General features: G+C 59.0%; 1 protein-coding gene across 4 annotated transcripts in view; it reads left to right on the top strand.

Annotated features, from left to right (window-relative positions):
* The window catches only part of OLFML2B (olfactomedin like 2B), a 36,644-nt gene extending 23,058 nt beyond the window's left edge, over positions 1 to 13,586 (top strand). For 2 of the 4 annotated variants that reach the window (XM_045456590.1, XM_045456592.1), the window contains 4 exons: positions 249 to 474; positions 2,414 to 2,926; positions 11,876 to 12,052; positions 12,512 to 13,586. In XM_045456590.1, coding sequence (XP_045312546.1) covers positions 249 to 474; positions 2,414 to 2,926; positions 11,876 to 12,052; positions 12,512 to 13,113 — 1,518 coding nt within the window. In that variant the 3' untranslated portion in view covers positions 13,114 to 13,586. The remainder of the gene's footprint in view (positions 1 to 248; positions 475 to 2,413; positions 2,927 to 11,875; positions 12,053 to 12,511) is intronic. The other 2 variants (XM_045456593.1, XM_045456591.1) reach the window with 1 other exon arrangement.
* The last annotated feature ends 2,596 nt before the right edge of the window (positions 13,587 to 16,182 follow it).

Genomic DNA, 16,182 nt, shown 5'->3' with positions numbered 1-16,182 from the left:
TGGGTTCAAATCCTGCTGCTACCACTTACCTGCTGTGGGACCTTGGGCAATTTACATGATGTCTCTGTGCCTCAGGTTCCTGATGTGTACGTGGGAGTGATAAATAGCTCCTACCTCGTGGGACTCAGGGGAAGATTGGTTGGCGTCCGTAAAGCACGTAGGACAGTGTCCCGGCTCCAGCACTGCCTCCTCCTACCACTGCCTGTCCGGCCAGTGACCTGACCTTAACTTGTGTCCCCTCTGAACAGTATGAGGAGCGGTTTCTGCAGGAAGAAACCGTGTCCCAGCAGATCAACTCCATCGAGCTCCTGCAGACGCGGCCCCTGGCCCCGCCCGAGGTGGTGAGGCCACAGCGGCCCCTACAGAGGCAGGTCCCCCTGCGGGGCCGGCCGGCCTCCAAGCCCACCGTCATCCGGGGCATCACCTACTACAAGGCCAAGGTCCCAGAGGAGGAGAACAACATCGAAGAGCAGCGTGAGTTGGGGGTCGGCAGGGTGGGGAGGGAGGCACCGTTTGCACCCTGCGTATCTGCACGTCCTCTGAGCCACACGCCCCTTCTGGGGTCCGATTGCTGCCGTGGCCTCTCCGGGCCAGCCGGGTCATGGGAAAATTGCCTGCGGTTACGAACTATCCAGAGTTCCTGCTGTATCTTCTCACAGTTTGCTGAGCAGCTTTGGGCAAGTCACTTGACCTCTCTGGGCTTACAGAAGATCACACAGCAGAGCTTTAAGGGACTTCTGTGCACCCCCCACCCCGACCCCCCAGCCTGGTTTCCCAGTTTGCAGATGAGGACACTGAGGCTTGGAGGTGGGATGATGTGCTCAGACCCCTGCCCCTGCCACACCTGTTCCTGCCTCCAGGGTACCTGGGCTTCTCCCCTGTCCCTCCTCACAGTTGATGCTCACCTAGCTGTTGGCATAGTCATTTTGCCCATGTAATAGAATTTTTTTTAATGTTTATTTATTTTTGAGAAAGAGAGAGAGAGCGTGCGAGCGTGCAACCAGGGAAGGGGCAGAAAGGGAGACAGAGAACCCGCAGCAGGTTCCAGGCTCTGAGCTGTCAGCACAGAGCTTGATGCAGGGCTCGAACCCACGAACCATGAAATCATGACCTGAGCCGAAGTCGGACGCTCAACCGACTGAGCCACCCAGGTGCCCTTTGCCCATTTTTAACCATGTTTGTTGCCTTTTAAAAAAAATTTTTTTTAATGTTTATTTATTTTTGAGACAGAGACAGAGCATGAGTGTGGGAGGGGTAGAGAGAGGGAGACACAGAATCCGAAGGAGCCTCCAGGCTCTGAGCCGTCAGCATAGAGCCCGACGTGGGGCTCAAACCCACGGACTGTGAGATCATGACCTGAACTGAAGTTGGACACTTAACCACCTGAGCCACCCAGGCGCCCCTGTCTTTTTAAATTACTGACTTATGGGATTTTTTTTTCTTTTACATATTCCGGAACAAGTCCTTTGTTCATTGTATGTACTGCAAACGTTTTTGCCCTGCCCATGGCTTCAGTTCCTTAATGGTGGTTTTAACAAACAGATGAAATGCAATTCTCTGTTTATTTCATCTGTGGTTAGACTTTGTGTCCTAAGAGATCTTTGCCTCCTCATATTCCTTCTCTGCTCAAAACCATGCACAGTCCCCCATTTCATGCACAGGAAGAACTCAAGTCCAAACAGCAGCCAAACCCAATGTGACGTGGCTCCTGTGTCCTCCCTGATGTCACCTGTTACTCTCCCCTCACACCCTCTGCTTCTTCCACACTGGCTGCTCCTCAGCCTTTGCAGGCAGGTTCTGGCCTCAGGGCCTTTGCACTGCTGCTGTTCTCCCCAGAATACTCTTCCTCTGATGGCTGCTTGGCCAACTCTTTCACCTCCTTAGGGCCTCTGCTCATCTCCCTCCTGACCACTTTATCCATTACTGGAAGTCTCCTTTCGCCTCCCTGCTCCAGGGCATGCCTCACCCCCCTCGACTTTCTCCCCCAAGCACTGTAAGTGTGCTGTCTATTGTTTAGTGTCTGCACCATTGGACAGAAGCTCCATGAAGGGGAAGGATGTTTGTTCTGCTCGCCGTTGTTGAATGTGCTCCATATGCGTCTGCCAGGGGAGTGGACAGGGGTGGGGTGACTTCCTCCAGCTCAGGTCGTGGCTGTGCGTCCTCTCGGTGCCCCGGAGACCGGGTGGAGCTCAGAGGCGGTCTGTTCAGAGACCCTCCAGGAGATGCAGAGCCCTCCCATCTCTGCTGCTTCCCACCTGCCCCTTCTGCAATCCCAGCCGGGCTGCATCTCTGAATCAGGCCGTCATGTCGAGGAAAGAAACCTTGTTATTAATCTGCCGAATATCGCATACTCTTGCCCGCCTGACAGTGCTCCTCCGCCCGAATCACAGATGACCTTCTGTTTGTTTCCCAGAAGACGAGTTTTTCAGTGGGGACAACGGAGTGGATCTGCTGATTGAAGATCAGCTTCTGAGACACAACGACCTGCTGACCAGCGCCCCCCGGAGGCCGGTGGCCACCCACCAGGGCACCACCGGCACGACCCACATGCAGACCTCGGCCCCGGCCTCGCCCTCAGATCCCAGCTCCCCCGACCCCACCCTGTCCCCCTCGGCGACACGGTTCCCAGACCCGCTCCAGACCTCCTCCGTGATTCCAGGTCCCACGACGGGGGCAGGCCTGGAACCTTCCACTCAGGTACCAGCCACCACCGTGGCCCACACAGCCACCCAGCAGCCTCCGGCCTCGGCTTCCATGCCAGGGGCCTCTGGGGACGCATTTACCGAGGCTCCACCCACGGCCCTGGTGCCTCCCACCACAGTCCAGACAGACCCACTGGGGAGAGACGCTGCCACGGGGCAGGGCGGGGCCTCCGCCAGCCCCACCCTGAGCCCGGAGGAGGAGGATGACATCCGGAATGTCATAGGTGAGTTCCTTCTGCCTGGCCCCCGTCTCCCGCTGGCACGGTAACAGGCTGAGCCTGGGGAGAGGGTGAATGGAGAGACAGGAGCCAGATGGTCAGACTTCTCTGGAAAGGAGAGGGAGTGGAGTTGCGTCTTCGGCCAGTGCCGCAGGTTGACCCTGGGTTTATGCGTTCATAGTGTGGCCGGCGAGCCCGGTGGGAAGCTCCTTTCCAGAGTAAATCGAAATCAGCGGAGCCAGGGCCCCGCCTGCATTGGTCAGTTTTGTAAACACTGGTGTGCTTTCCTGTAGTGGGGACTGGGTATTTGGCAATGACTGAGTTAAGTTTTCTGCAGGAGGTTTACCAGGCCGTGAGATAACAAGGGGTTCCTATTTGTGGGGTCAGGGAGGGGGCAGGGGAGTATCTAGTACAACGGGCCCCAGGGCCAAATCTCACGAGCGGCGGCCTTGGAGAGCGTGGGGACATCGCAGCACCGTGTGGCAAATGCTCTCACAGGGGAGGAACAGAGGAGTGGAAAGGGGGCACCAGCTTGGCCTGGATGCCAAGAAGGCTGGGGAAGCTTTCCTGAGGAGGGCGTCATTTGAGCTGGGTTTTGAAGGATGAACAGGAGTTTTCTAAACAGAGAAAGGGAAGCGTTCTGGTTGTTGGGCCTAAAGGAGCAGAACGTGTCCCAGAAGCATGGAGGAGTGCAGCCCTGTTCTGTGCCCCATTCTGGGGGCTCCGTGGCCACAGGAGGACTCTGGGAACCGCGGGACACGGGGTGGGGGAAAGTCGACAACAGAAGGAGGTGGGAGCCACAGGTGTCTCTCCCAAAGAGAACGACACCCAGCTTTAGTTAAGTCACCACGGGTAGTGAATGAAAACACTGTTGAATCATCGTTTCATCAAAATGCCTGTTGAAAAGTGCACGAGCTTTGCAGAAGACATGGTTTGCCCTCTGCCTAGGTCTTCCTTCTTCCCGTTCCCTCCTCCCAACAAGGTGCTGGTAGCTGCTGTCGGACCAGGTGGTGGACAGAGCACCTGCCGGGAGCAAACACCTGGGTTGTAGTCTGGTCCCGGCCACTGACAGCTGTGTGACCTTGGCCAAATCCCTGCCTTTCTATGGGTCTCACATGAAATCAGAAATCTGCTAAAGACTGTCGTCTGCGTGAAATCCTATGGCTTTTTTTTTTTTTTCAACGTTTATTTATTTTTGGGACAGAGAGAGACACAGCATGAACGGGGGAGGGGCAGAGAGAGAGGGAGACACAGAATCGGAAACAGGCTCCAGGCTCTGAGCCATCAGCCCAGAGCCTGACGCGGGGGTCGAACTCACGGACTGCGAGATCGTGACCTGGCTGAAGTCGGACGCCCAACCGACTGCGCCACCCAGGCACCCCTCCTATGGCTTTTTGTTGTTGTTTGCGGTAGGTTTATCAGGCCATGATACGGCAAGAGATTCTTCTTGGGGGAAAATCCCAGAATAACGGCAGAGTGGGAGCAGGGAAAAATCCAGGAAAAATAGACCCCAGGGCAAAATTTCATGAACCTTGAGAAGAAGGCAGTTCTTGGGCCGCAGAGGTTGGGGTGGGAACAGGAGAGAACGTTTTTTTTTCCTTCCCTTCCCTTCCCTTCCCTTCCCGTCCCGTCCCGTCCCGTCCCGTCCCGTCCCGTCCCGTCCCTTCCCTTCCCTTCCCTTCCCTTCCCTTCCCTTCCCTTCCCTTCCCTTCCCTTCCCTTCCCTGGTGGAAGCAAGCTGACCACAGTGTAGACGGCAGCTCCTTACTGCGTGGAAAGTCCATCCTGAAGCCACAGGTCCTACCCAATTTCTGCAGAACGTCCTGGGGTCTGAGCCCGAGCTTTCCACTTCCGCACTGGCTCTGGGCGGCCTTGACCATGCTCATGGGACCACAGGCCCCGAGATCAGCACTGTATACCCCCCCAAATGGAGTGAGCTCCCCGGTGCCCCTGTACCCCCACCGCTTCCCCATTGAGTGGGAGGGACAGTTCGTCCAGAAGACTTGTCCCTCCACGGGTGGCTCAGATACTGACGGTGAAGACAGGCTACAGGTGAACCTGCACACCTGTGTGCCCTCAGCGATGCTATTTATCAGCCTGAGAGCTCTTCCCTGGGTGACTTCCTAGCCAGGAGTGGGGTTCTCTGCTGTGCCTGCCTTCGCGGGTGGTTGCCCCCAGTGTAGCTGCCAACACGTGCCTTTCTGGGGCTCTTAGGACCCTGTCCACCTCCAGTAGCCTGTCTGAGATGCTGAGGCCCAGACGGGAGAAACCTGGCGTCCTCGTGGCCATTTACCTGGTGGGAGCCGGAGGTGGGAAATCATTTTCTCTTGCTGTTCAGTATTCTGTTTAACCAGAATGACATCAGCACGTAGAGGATAGAAGGGTCTGCCTAAAGACTGGCCCAGAGGGTTTTCCAGAAGAAAAACCTTGCCTCTGCAGTCCACTGCAGAGAAAACACAGGGATGTGAACGTACATGTGGTGTTTTCTCCGAACACTGAGGGGTGAAAAGAGAGGGGGTTACAGAGAGAGGAAAGTTCTGTGTCTCCGGTGGCGTGGTCTTGGCTGGCTCATTTTGGGGGATCATTTTTAATCGTTTATCGCTGTCAGGTGGCTCCCTCGAGCTGTTGTTAGTGTGGATGGGATTTCCTTTCCAGAACCTTCTCTGCAGACCCCTGCTTGTCTGTGCCCGGCTGAGTTAGACCAGGTTGCACCCACGTGTCCTAGTTGCAGGTAAATAAAAACCATTTGGCTGAAACTGACACAGGCTCTAGTATGCTGCCCATGGAGGCTGTTTGCTGGTTAATGAGTCTGGCAATTTTGATGTTGAGCTATTTGAGATGCAGTTTTAAATGGGGCTGCTTTTAAAAGGAACGTCCTATGCCATGTTTTCCAAATCTGATTTTGTGATGTCCTAAAATGTGTACCATGATCCTCAGGAGAATTGTAAACCTTTCAGAAAAACTCCAAAAACAAGTAAATCAGAATTAACTTTTGGTTATGAAAACAAGCCTTGGCTAAAGTCTACTCACTGTAGGACCAGGAGAGGAAAGATGCTGCCAACTCTCCAGGGAAGGGTCAGCCACCATCCTGGGGCCCGGGGAGGGGTCAGCCACTGTCCCTGCAGCCTGGGGAGGGGTCAGCCACCAACCTGGGGTCTGGGGATGGCTGTTGAGGCTCCTGCAGAGGAAGAAAAGCCTATGCCACGTGGGCCAGGCTCTGCAGAGCCCCAGACTCCAACAGCTGCAGCTCCTGATTCAAGATTTTCCATGGGGCTGGTTTGGGGTGGGGAAGGAGAGGGGAGGAGCAGACAAGGGGACCGTCAGGATGATGACAGTACCCATGAGAGCCCGTCTCCTCGTTGAACCCAGGAAACCCGATCTGTGAAGACCGGTCTCCCCCACGAGCCCGAGACACTAACAGTCCCCGAGGTCTGGCGGCCCTCTGGTTATGGGTGGGGTGACCAGCCCTGCCTGCCACGTATCAGGGGGGTGCCGGTCTGGGCTGCGTGAGGAAGGTGGTGCTGACGGGCCAGGAGCAGTGCTGGCCGGACCCCCCTGCAGCACCCAGACAGGAACTGCCCCAGTCGCCACCTGCCACCTAACAGGCTCGTTCCCCGACCCCACGGGCACTCTGCTGTCAGTTGCTTTGTCCCCAGTCACCTAAGCGGCCCCCTGAAGCCACAGGGAGCTTCAGTCACAAGCAGGAGCCCTGGGCCTAGAAGCAGGAGTATGCAGTGCAGGCTTCCTTGTAAGGGGCTGAGGAATCCAGTCCTCACCTCTCTGCCAGGAAAAGGCTCATTTGGTGCCCGAAAGGGCGGGAGCTGTTTTCACGTCCCAGGGGGACTAGGCGGGGACAAGTGGCTAGTGTGGCCTGAGGGAGCCGTGCACATGGGGATGTTCTTGGTCCGGCCAAGGCCAACAGCAGCTCTGACTGTGGACCCCCATCTCCAGGCGTGGCCCCCCCAGCATACGGCCCCCCGGGGTGGGGGGAGAGCAGCCCCTGCAGGCAGAGCCACCTGCCTGGGGGGCGTGAAGGAAGCCCCCCAGGCAAGGGCACATGCTAGGGGGGGACAGGGACAGGGGCCTGATGACGAAAGGGATCGCAGCCTCAACTCTGAAAGTGGTAGGGAGCTGTTGAGGCGGGACCTGAGATGCCCAGCGGGAGGCAGGTGTTCAGCAGGTTGGAGGCAGGTGCAGGAGGCGTTCACAACTCAGGCGAGGTAGTGTCCCCGCTCGTGTTTGGGACCCGTGAACATCGTTCCAGTTCTGGCGGAGGGATGCATGGGGTGCTGTGGGTCCGAGGGACTCTCTCCTGGAAAGAGAGCTGGACCGGCCGTCCCGAAGGATGGGGAAGAAGTGGCTGGGCCGAGCAGGAAGGTGGGACTGCGGGAGCGGCATGGTCGGGGCTGCCAGTGACTTGTGGAGCCTCGTCCCGAATGAGAGCGCGGGGGGTGGGGCGTCACGAGAGGTAGTGAATAGAAGCTTTTCCCTTTCTTCTGCAGTGACTGTGTCTCTCTCTCTCTCTCTCTCTCTCTCTCTCATGCTGTTTTTCTTTGCTATTTCGTGCCAGTGTAAGTGAAGAAATACTAAAGATTCAAATTACTCGCGTGAGTTTTACCATTCACATTTACATTGTGAAACGTCAGTTTTAAACGCGAATATAAGATCTTTTAACTCCCGTGTGGAAGTCACCAGAATGACGCAATTCCTACGTCACAGCCCCTTCATGCAGGCGGATTCTGTTCTTAGCAGGACGGTGCAAGGCCGCACGGAGCCCGCTCGGCTCTTTTGTTTTCCTTCCTGGTAGGTGCGCGTGATGGCAGGACGCGCCATTCCAGCCCGCTGGGTGGGGAAGGCTGACAAGACCGGCCGTCGGTCGTTGGCTAATCCCAGGAAGTAACACAAGAAATAACACAGGGCCTTTTACTCGGTTTTTCACGTTTCTGAATGCGCCACTGTCTTCTACGTTCCGCTAAGTCCTGGCTCCCGGGGAAAGCACGGCCTCTGGGGCCGCGGGTCCCCCTGGCTCCGCCGTGGGGCAACGCGCTCACCTGAGTCTGGCTGAACCCCCCGCGCACGGTGGGTCCCCCGGAGTCCTGTGTCCATCAGACCCAGCAAATGCCGCGTGCAAACGGGTGACGAGGAAGGCAGACACACACGTGTTGCGTGCTCCTGTACATGTGCACGCGCTCCACGGTCCTGTTAGACTTCGCTTCTAGAAACAAGGTCACGGGTAAAATTATCAAGAGCGTCAGGATGGCGACAGCAGAGCGTTAAAGCCAGGGCGGCCCCTTCCTAGCGGGGGCCCGCTGTGATGGCACAGAGATCACAGGCCACGAAGGCAGCCCCGGGCGTGCACCCCGAGAGGGCGGCCCGTGAACACAAGCAGTTAGTGTGGCGGCCAGAGGGCTGAATTCATCCCAGGATGTTCTTACAGCCTTGAGTTTGGATGCCTTCGGGTCAGCTGTTCTCCCAACCCGCCACGGCCTCTATATTGCTGCCTGTCATCCCACACCCCCCCGCTTCACCTGTTTCTGTCCCCGCCTGGCCCCCGGAGCCACCAGAGTTTGGTGGGAATCGGCGGGGGCAGGGATAGACTGCAGGAGGACAGGCGTGCCGGGATAGGGGCTGAGTCAGCGTCCCACGGTGGCCGGTGATGGCGATGGCGGGTTAAGGGTTTAAGCAGAAAACAGCTCGTGACCACGGGGCAGGGGAGGTGGAAACGGGCAGAGAGGAGCCAGAGAGGCCAGCGGGGTAACTGGAGTGACCCCGGAAACAGGCAGTGAGGTCTGAACTAAGCCACAGTGGTGGGGAGGGGAAAGGCGGGCAGAGGGAGAGGTGGGAGACAGCCACCTGCGGGTGGGGGAGGAGGAGACAGCAGGAGGGACCAGGACCCTGGTGTGGCGACTGGGTGGTATGCGGTGCCTTTCTGGGGGGCGGGAGGTGCATGTGCTCAGGGGAGGAGCCCCTTGTTTTCAGCCCCTGGGACCCTGCGCAGGAGAGCCACCGAAGTGTCTGATTAAAGGGGCTGATACCTAGAGAGGGTTTCGTACACGTTTGCCGTCACTCAGCGCGGGGGACGCTTGCAACGTGAGTCACAGATAGCCCGTCTCCCCTGTGGCTCCTTTGAACTTCCTCCCGCCTTTCTCTCCCTGTCCTTGAAGAGAGTTGTTAACACGAAGCGTCTTCCCTCCGAGGCTGACGGTTTGTTGCCAAGGGCAGGAGCGTCCGAACGGCCCCAGTTCTCAGGCCGTGGTGATGGGTCTGGGCCTCATGGTTTTACTGACCTTGAACGTGTTTTCAAGGGCTCTGAAACCACGCGTGTGTGCCCACTGTTTCTGCCCTCCTGCCGGCCCGTGTCCCTCTATCTGAGGTCCTGGGTGCCTGCCAGCTGGGACTCCGTCTAACTACAGAGGTAGGGATGCCTGACTCCAGAAAACCGACTCCATCCGCCTCAGTGTCTATGTCTCCTGTAACAAATTGCCACGAACTTAGTGGCTTAAACAACGGAAATTTGTTCTCTGACCATTCTAGAGGTGAGAAGTCTGGAATGCGTCTCACGGGGGCTAAAATCAAGATGCCGGAGGGCTGCTTCCTTCCCGAGGCTCCAAGGGAGAATCCATATCTTGCCTTTCCTGGCTTGGCAGCTGCGTCCCTCCTGCTTCCTCCTGTCAAATCTCCTGCCTCCCCGTTATGAGGGAATTGCTGAGCCATTGGGGACTCACTCGGATAATCCGGGATATCCCCATCTCAAGATCTTTGACTTAATCATATCTGCACAGTCCCTTTTGCCATGTTAGGTCACATTCACGGGTTCCAGGGGTTAGGACCTGGGTGTCTTTGGGGCCATGACTCAGCCTACCGTGCCGTCATCGGAGTGGATTCTCTCCGAGCACCTTTGTGAAGTAGGTAGGACATATATTACGCTCGCTTTACTGCAGAAGAAATTAAGGCTGTATGACATTTTGGAGGTAACACAGACTCTGGGGTCAGTAGCAGGGCCAAGACCAAGGCCAGGCCTCTGGCTCCAAACCTGGGACAGATTCTAAAGCCTCCCCCACCCCCGCCCCCACCTCGGGAGCCGCAGCAGAGCCTCGGGGCTCAGACGGGACCTGTAGGGATTTAGTGGGCTGCCCAGGGCACCCTAGCGTTTCAAAAAACTCAGAGGAGTCCTGGCTCCCGGGAGCTCATCGGCAGTTCCTGAGTCTGGTCAGAGAGGGGACACGAGAAGTGCTCCTCCCTGGGGGTGGCACACGAGGGCTCACCTCTGCGCAGAGGAAGCACGGCCTCCCCACCTATCAGCCGGCACCCCCCGGTCGGCGCCAGGGAACGAGATATTTTCCATCAGACGCCGCTGCCTGGGCTCAGCTCTCGCCTTCTGGTTTATTGTCTTGAACAGATGAGCTCAGATGTGGGGGAACGAGGCTTTGGCTGGTCGGCTCTGTTGTTTGTCTAACGGAGACCGAATCCCTCCCCGCTCTGTCAGGTCGGGACCTAATGAACCCCACGCAGAGCTGCCTGAAGCCTGCCAGTTGCCCCCCACCGCGGGGCCCGCCTGGGAAGCAATGTTCATCCCACCTCCGGCCGCCTGCTGCCCCGGGCCCGGGGCCAAGGGCACTGTGCCTGCCTGTCCTGCCAGCTCGAGCTCCTTCCTCAGACCACTAATGGGGAAGCAGGATGGATGGAACGGATCGGAGCAGTTTGGAAATGAGGGTGCCCTGGAATCGAGAGCACCCCGAATCTGAACTGTAGGCCTTTGTTTTTTGTCCCAGGTGAACGTCAGGGACCAGTTACTCTTAGCACTCTCGCCCATGCGCATGCCAGTCTTGATGGCAGGTGGGGGTGTTCGGCCGGGAGGAGCAGGACGGGGGGCGGTGTGAGGGCTGGATTCACCTTCCCACCTCCTCCCTAACCCACCAGTGCGGGGACAGAAAGAACACACGTTCTCAGTGGTCGCACATCATTTCAGTATCTGGGAGGGCTGTGCTCACTACATAACAACACTACGTATTAAGCACGGCAGGCTTTCCACTTGGTCTAGAACTCAGCGTGGCTCCCGTGGCCTTTTAGGGTTAGGCACAAGAGGTCACTCCAGAGAGCCCATCAGGGGTACGTTACTGAGCTCCTGTCCCACGAAGGCAGACTTGGCTTAGAAGGGGCGCCTACAGCCAAGCAGCTCCTGACGTGGAGCTGGGTCCCCTGTTCCCCCAGCTCCCCAGAAGGGGACCCTGGCATCTTGCCCACCATAGCGACAGGGGCAGGGGCTTGAGGACAGCTCTCCAGGACCCAGGGGGTGGGCCTCAGGGGCACCGACAGCCACTGCTCAACCGGGACTGACCTGGCCCCAGACAGCCTGGCCAGACGCCTCTGGGCGGCTCAGTGGCTGGTGGAGCCCCGCGTCCCTGTCACAGGCAGTAGGCAAGTTGCTCAGCTCTGGTCGGGCTTCCCCAGCTGCCATGTATCCACCCAGATGCTGTATCCTGAGGGCCGTGGGGGAGGAGGAAGCCCCCTGCCTGCCTCCCGCGGTGCTCGCGTTCTAGGTGGGGGAGACCTGGAGGGCGGAGCCGGAGGCACCAGGGTCACTCAGCAGAGAAATGACGTCCCGGAGAGGCTCGTTCATAGCACGGTGGGAACAGATGGAATCCAGTAGAAGTAGGATGGTTTTTCACAGGAGGCTGTGGTGTCAGAAGAGAACTCTGGAGCTTAGATCCTTGAGGGAGGAGTCTGTAGGGCTGACAAGCCCGCACGGGACACTAACACAGTGGGGATGGTGGCAGCAGGTGGCTCGGAGTGAGTAGAGCGCAGGACCGACGGGAGGCGGAGCGGACGATGTCGAGGCGTCTCGGCTCTGGGCACCTCGAAGGCCGCTGAAGCCGCACGGGGTCAGACCCGGGAGGGGGGCACTGGCTTCGGGTCCCCCTTCACCCCTGCCCCTCGTCCCTGTCTCCGCCGTCAGGAAGGTGCAAGGACACCCTGTCCACCATCACGGGGCCGATCACCCAGAACACGTACGGGCGGAACGAAGGGGCCTGGATGAAGGACCCCCTGGCCAAGGATGAGCGGATTTACGTCACCAACTATTACTATGGCAACACGCTGGTGGAGTTCCGGAACTTGGAGAACTTCAAACAGGGTACAGGCGGCGGGCCCCGTGGGTGCCTCTGCCCCCCACCCCTACTTCCATCGCAGGCCCTCGTGGGTGCCCTCCCCCCCTCCTGCTTCCATCGCGGCCAGATCTCCGGAAGCAAGGGGCGGATGAGAAGGGCCTTCCGCCTTCCGGTGGCGAGAGGTCCTTCCTGGTCGCGGGAGGGCCCACTTCTGCCCGCCCCGCATTCCCTGCGCACAGCTCCTGGGTCGTGGACTGGAGGGGGCCGGTGGTGACAGCCCCTCCCCCTCCCAGGGCGCGGGGTGGGGTGGGGTGCGGGCCGGGCTCTCGAGGGTTAGCGCCCTGGGACTGGAAACCGCGGGTGGTGGGCGGGCGTGCGGAAGCTCGGCGCGTGCTGGACGAAACCCCTAAGTGGCAGAGCGGAGACGCAGCCCCAGGTCCGGACCCCTAGCCGCTGGCGGGTCCCATCACACTCCCCCTCCCCAGGTCGCTGGAGCAACTCCTACAAGCTGCCCTACAGCTGGATCGGCACGGGTCACGTGGTATACGGCGGCGCCTTCTACTACAACCGCGCCTTCACCCGCAACATCATCAAGTACGACCTGAAGCAGCGCTTCGTGGCCGCCTGGGCCATGCTCCACGACGTGGCCTACGAGGAGGCCACGCCCTGGCGGTGGCAGGGCCACTCGGACGTGGACTTCGCCGTGGACGAGAACGGCCTGTGGCTCATCTACCCGGCCCTGGACGAGGAGGGCTTCAGCCAGGAGGTGATCGTGCTGAGCAAGCTCAACGCCGCGGACCTGAGCACGCAGAAGGAGACCACGTGGCGCACGGGGCTGCGGCGGCACTTGTACGGCAACTGCTTCGTCATCTGCGGGGTGCTGTACGCCGTGGACAGCCACAACCAGCGCAACGCCAACATCTCCTACGCCTTCGACACCCACACCAACACGCAGATCGTGCCCCGGCTGCTGTTTGAGAACGAGTACTCGTACACCACCCAGATAGACTACAACCCCAAGGACCGCCTGCTCTACGCCTGGGACAATGGGCACCAGGTCACCTACCACGTCATCTTCGCCTACTGACGCCCCGTCCCCACGTGCGGAAGTGCAGAGGGGCCCCCGGCGCCTTGTGTGCGTGCGTGCGCGTGTGTGTGGGTGGGTGTGTGTTGTTTAAAAAATATATAATATTTTGTATAATATTGCAGTTGTAAAATGACAGTTTGGGTCTATTTTTTTTAAGTGGATTGTAGATCAATCCATACACGTATGTGCTGGTCTCATCCTCCACGGTTTATATTTGTGTGCAAATGAACTTCTTCTGACCAGGAACCACCTTCCTTCAAACCCTCAGCCCCTCCAGCTCCCGGATCTTGGCCGTTGGAAAAGTTTCTCCATCCGGGCCTTGCAGGCCGAAGGCCCCAGGAGCAGGGGTGAAGGAGGCGAGAAAGAAGCGTTAAGGGGCGGGAAAATTTTTATGTATTGGAGAAGTTTTAAAAACCCAGAAAAATGCTTTTTTTTTTTTTTTTTTTTTTTAATAAAGAGGAAATGTAAAACCATCCCCCAAACGCGTTATTGTTCCTCGTGGCTGTGTCCGGCAGGGTCGATCCTGTCCCTCGGAGCTGTACCCGCCCTGAGCCACCTCCCCTGCTGAGGGGGGTCTGGACGGAGCCGGATCGGTCTGCTCAGTCCGCCTCCCCCTCCTCATCCTCGTGGTGAATGTTCCCATTCCTCGGGGCTTCCCTGCCCACCTTCCCCTGAGGGGGGGACTCGGCCCCGCTCTGAAAGCAGACCCCCCCCTTGCCCCGCCGGGAAGCGTGTGCAGGAAGGGAAGGCCCGGCCCCTCTCCAGACGCCGCTGAGCCCACCGGCCTGCGCTCGCCTTCTCACGACACAAAACAGACTGAGAAGCCTCGACAGGTGACTCCTGAGTTTGTGGGAAGAGGGCCGACCCTAAGGATGAGGTTGGAAGTCAGGCACATCATGTCACCACGCTGTCCCCACCTCCCCTGCCCCCCACCGTTGGGGGAGCAGTTGCCCGGAGAGTCCTTCTGTACAGACCTCAGGTGCCCCCTGCGCGCGAGCGTGCGTGTGCGCGCGCGCACACACACACACACACACACACACACACGGCCTGCGTGGCCATCCCCGGGCTGCGGCCAGCCTCCCTGTGTGGCCAGGTGGTTCCACCCCCACCCCACCCTCCGCTTGCACCCAGTGACTTCTCTGTCCCGGGGCTGCGTGGGTAAAGTTTCCTCAGCAAATGCAGGTGCCCGTCAGGTTTGGCGGCCGCAGGAGGGTTAGAGGGAGAGAGGTGGCGTGTCCAGGGTTCAAACAGATGGCGGCTGGTGCCCGTGTCCAGAGCCCCGCTCGGCGGGAGGGGGGCACAGGTGTTCTGGTCGGGCCCTGACTTGGAAACCGTAGCAGAGACTCGAGCCCCAGGCAGGGCTGCTCTGAGGGACCGGGGTGATGCATGAAAACGTCCGCTTCTCCGTCCGTCCCTGCAAAGTGACGTGCTGACGGTTGCCAGCCTGCTGGACCGGGGCCCGTCCCACCACCCACTCCTGGCGACCTCGCTGCTGGGCGGCCGGCCGAGTCCAGTGCAGGATATCTGTCCCCTGTGACCTATGCCTCGCCCTTGGCCTCGGCTCTTTGCTGCTGTCCTCACGATGCCAGGGCTCCCCGGGCTGCTTCCTGTCCAAGCCTCGGCCCTAACCTCAAAGCTGGCCTGCCCTGCGGTGTCCGGAAAGGCCTCAGACCCCAGGGTTCCGGGACGGGGTGGCCTTTGGGGCCGGGCGACAGGACCAGCAACCCGGGGGCAGTCAGGAGGGGTGGAGGCTCCGTCAGGGCCCAGCTGTGGTGCCAAAGAGTTAATTCCCAGGGGCCCAGCTCGCGAGGTGGGGGCGCGGGATCCCGGGACACAGGCCGCATCCCCTGGCCAGCCGGGCCCTGGCCTGAGAAGCCTCTAGGTGGGAGGGGACAGTGGTGCTGCCTGGGCCGGGGGAGCGGCTGCCCTGACTGGCCACGTCGAGGTCCGGGGCCCCGGGGGGAGGTGGTCAGCAGGTGCGAAGGGCACGTCCCCGCCCCCTTGCTGACTCTCCGGCCTGGAAACACCTGGCCACGGACCCAAGCGGCACTCTCCCGGCCCCTCTGTGGGGCGTCCTCGCCCGCTGGCCCTCCAGCCGAGAGCCTCGAGGACCGGCCCCTGGGGTGCCAGCTGCAGCTCGTGTGTGTGAGCTCATTACCCTCGGGCCCCACGGCCCATTGGGGCCAGGTGGGCGGCAGCTCAGCTCCCACAGGCCGGAAGGAGGATGAAGAGGAAGGTGGTCGGGCCTGTGGGGAGCGTGACCCCGGCCTGAGGCCGGGTGGTCGGAAGAGGCTTCCCTGAGCTCAGGCAGGCAGGACTCCCCAGGCCGCTTCCTCATCATGGGATCCACCTTTGGAAACGCAAAGAATCAGAGAATGAGTTTCTCAGATGGTTGCAGAGAGAGCAACGGCCAGGTGAGTTCTGACCTTGGCCTTCCCCTCACCTGTAGAAGAGGGGGGGGGGCCTTCCAGCTTTCAACCCTGCTGAGTCTCCTCTGGGCTCTGCCACCTCTGGATAGTGACAGTGACGGGAAGACAGATTTACATTCGACCCTCCAACAGGCCGTGGGTGGGGGTGGGGAGTAGGACTGCCCCCCTCCACCCCGTGCAGTTGAGAATCCACCTATAACTTTTGGCTCCCTCAGAACATGGCTATTAATAGCCTACCAATAACGCAGACAGTGGATTAACACATATTTGCTATGTTATATGCGTTTTATGCTGTATTGTCACAGTAAAGGAAGCCAGAGAAGAGAAAATGTTAAGGAAATCGTAAGGAAAATACACGGGCAGTGCTGTATTGTATCGGAAAAAATGCACCTCCGTTCAAACCCGTGTTGTTTAAGGGTCAAGTGTGCTTCCCCCCCCCCCCCATTACAGTACTTCCCAGCAGCGTGATTTTCTCAAGTAGAGAAAGAAATGACTAACATCCCTCTTTTTACATTCATTTATTCGTGTGTGCGCATGTATTCGTTCGATAAATATTCATGGAGCCTCCGGGGCTGGCCGAGTCCTGACTTCATGGTGCTTCTGTTCTAGAGCGGGAGGGAGAAGGAAATGCGTTTCTGTG

Source organism: Leopardus geoffroyi, chromosome C3 (genome assembly GCF_018350155.1).
Source record: "Leopardus geoffroyi isolate Oge1 chromosome C3, O.geoffroyi_Oge1_pat1.0, whole genome shotgun sequence".
Classification (NCBI taxonomy): domain Eukaryota; kingdom Metazoa; phylum Chordata; class Mammalia; order Carnivora; family Felidae; genus Leopardus; species Leopardus geoffroyi.
Note: the sequence above shows the minus strand (reverse complement) of the source record. Positions and strands in the feature narration are given on the sequence as shown.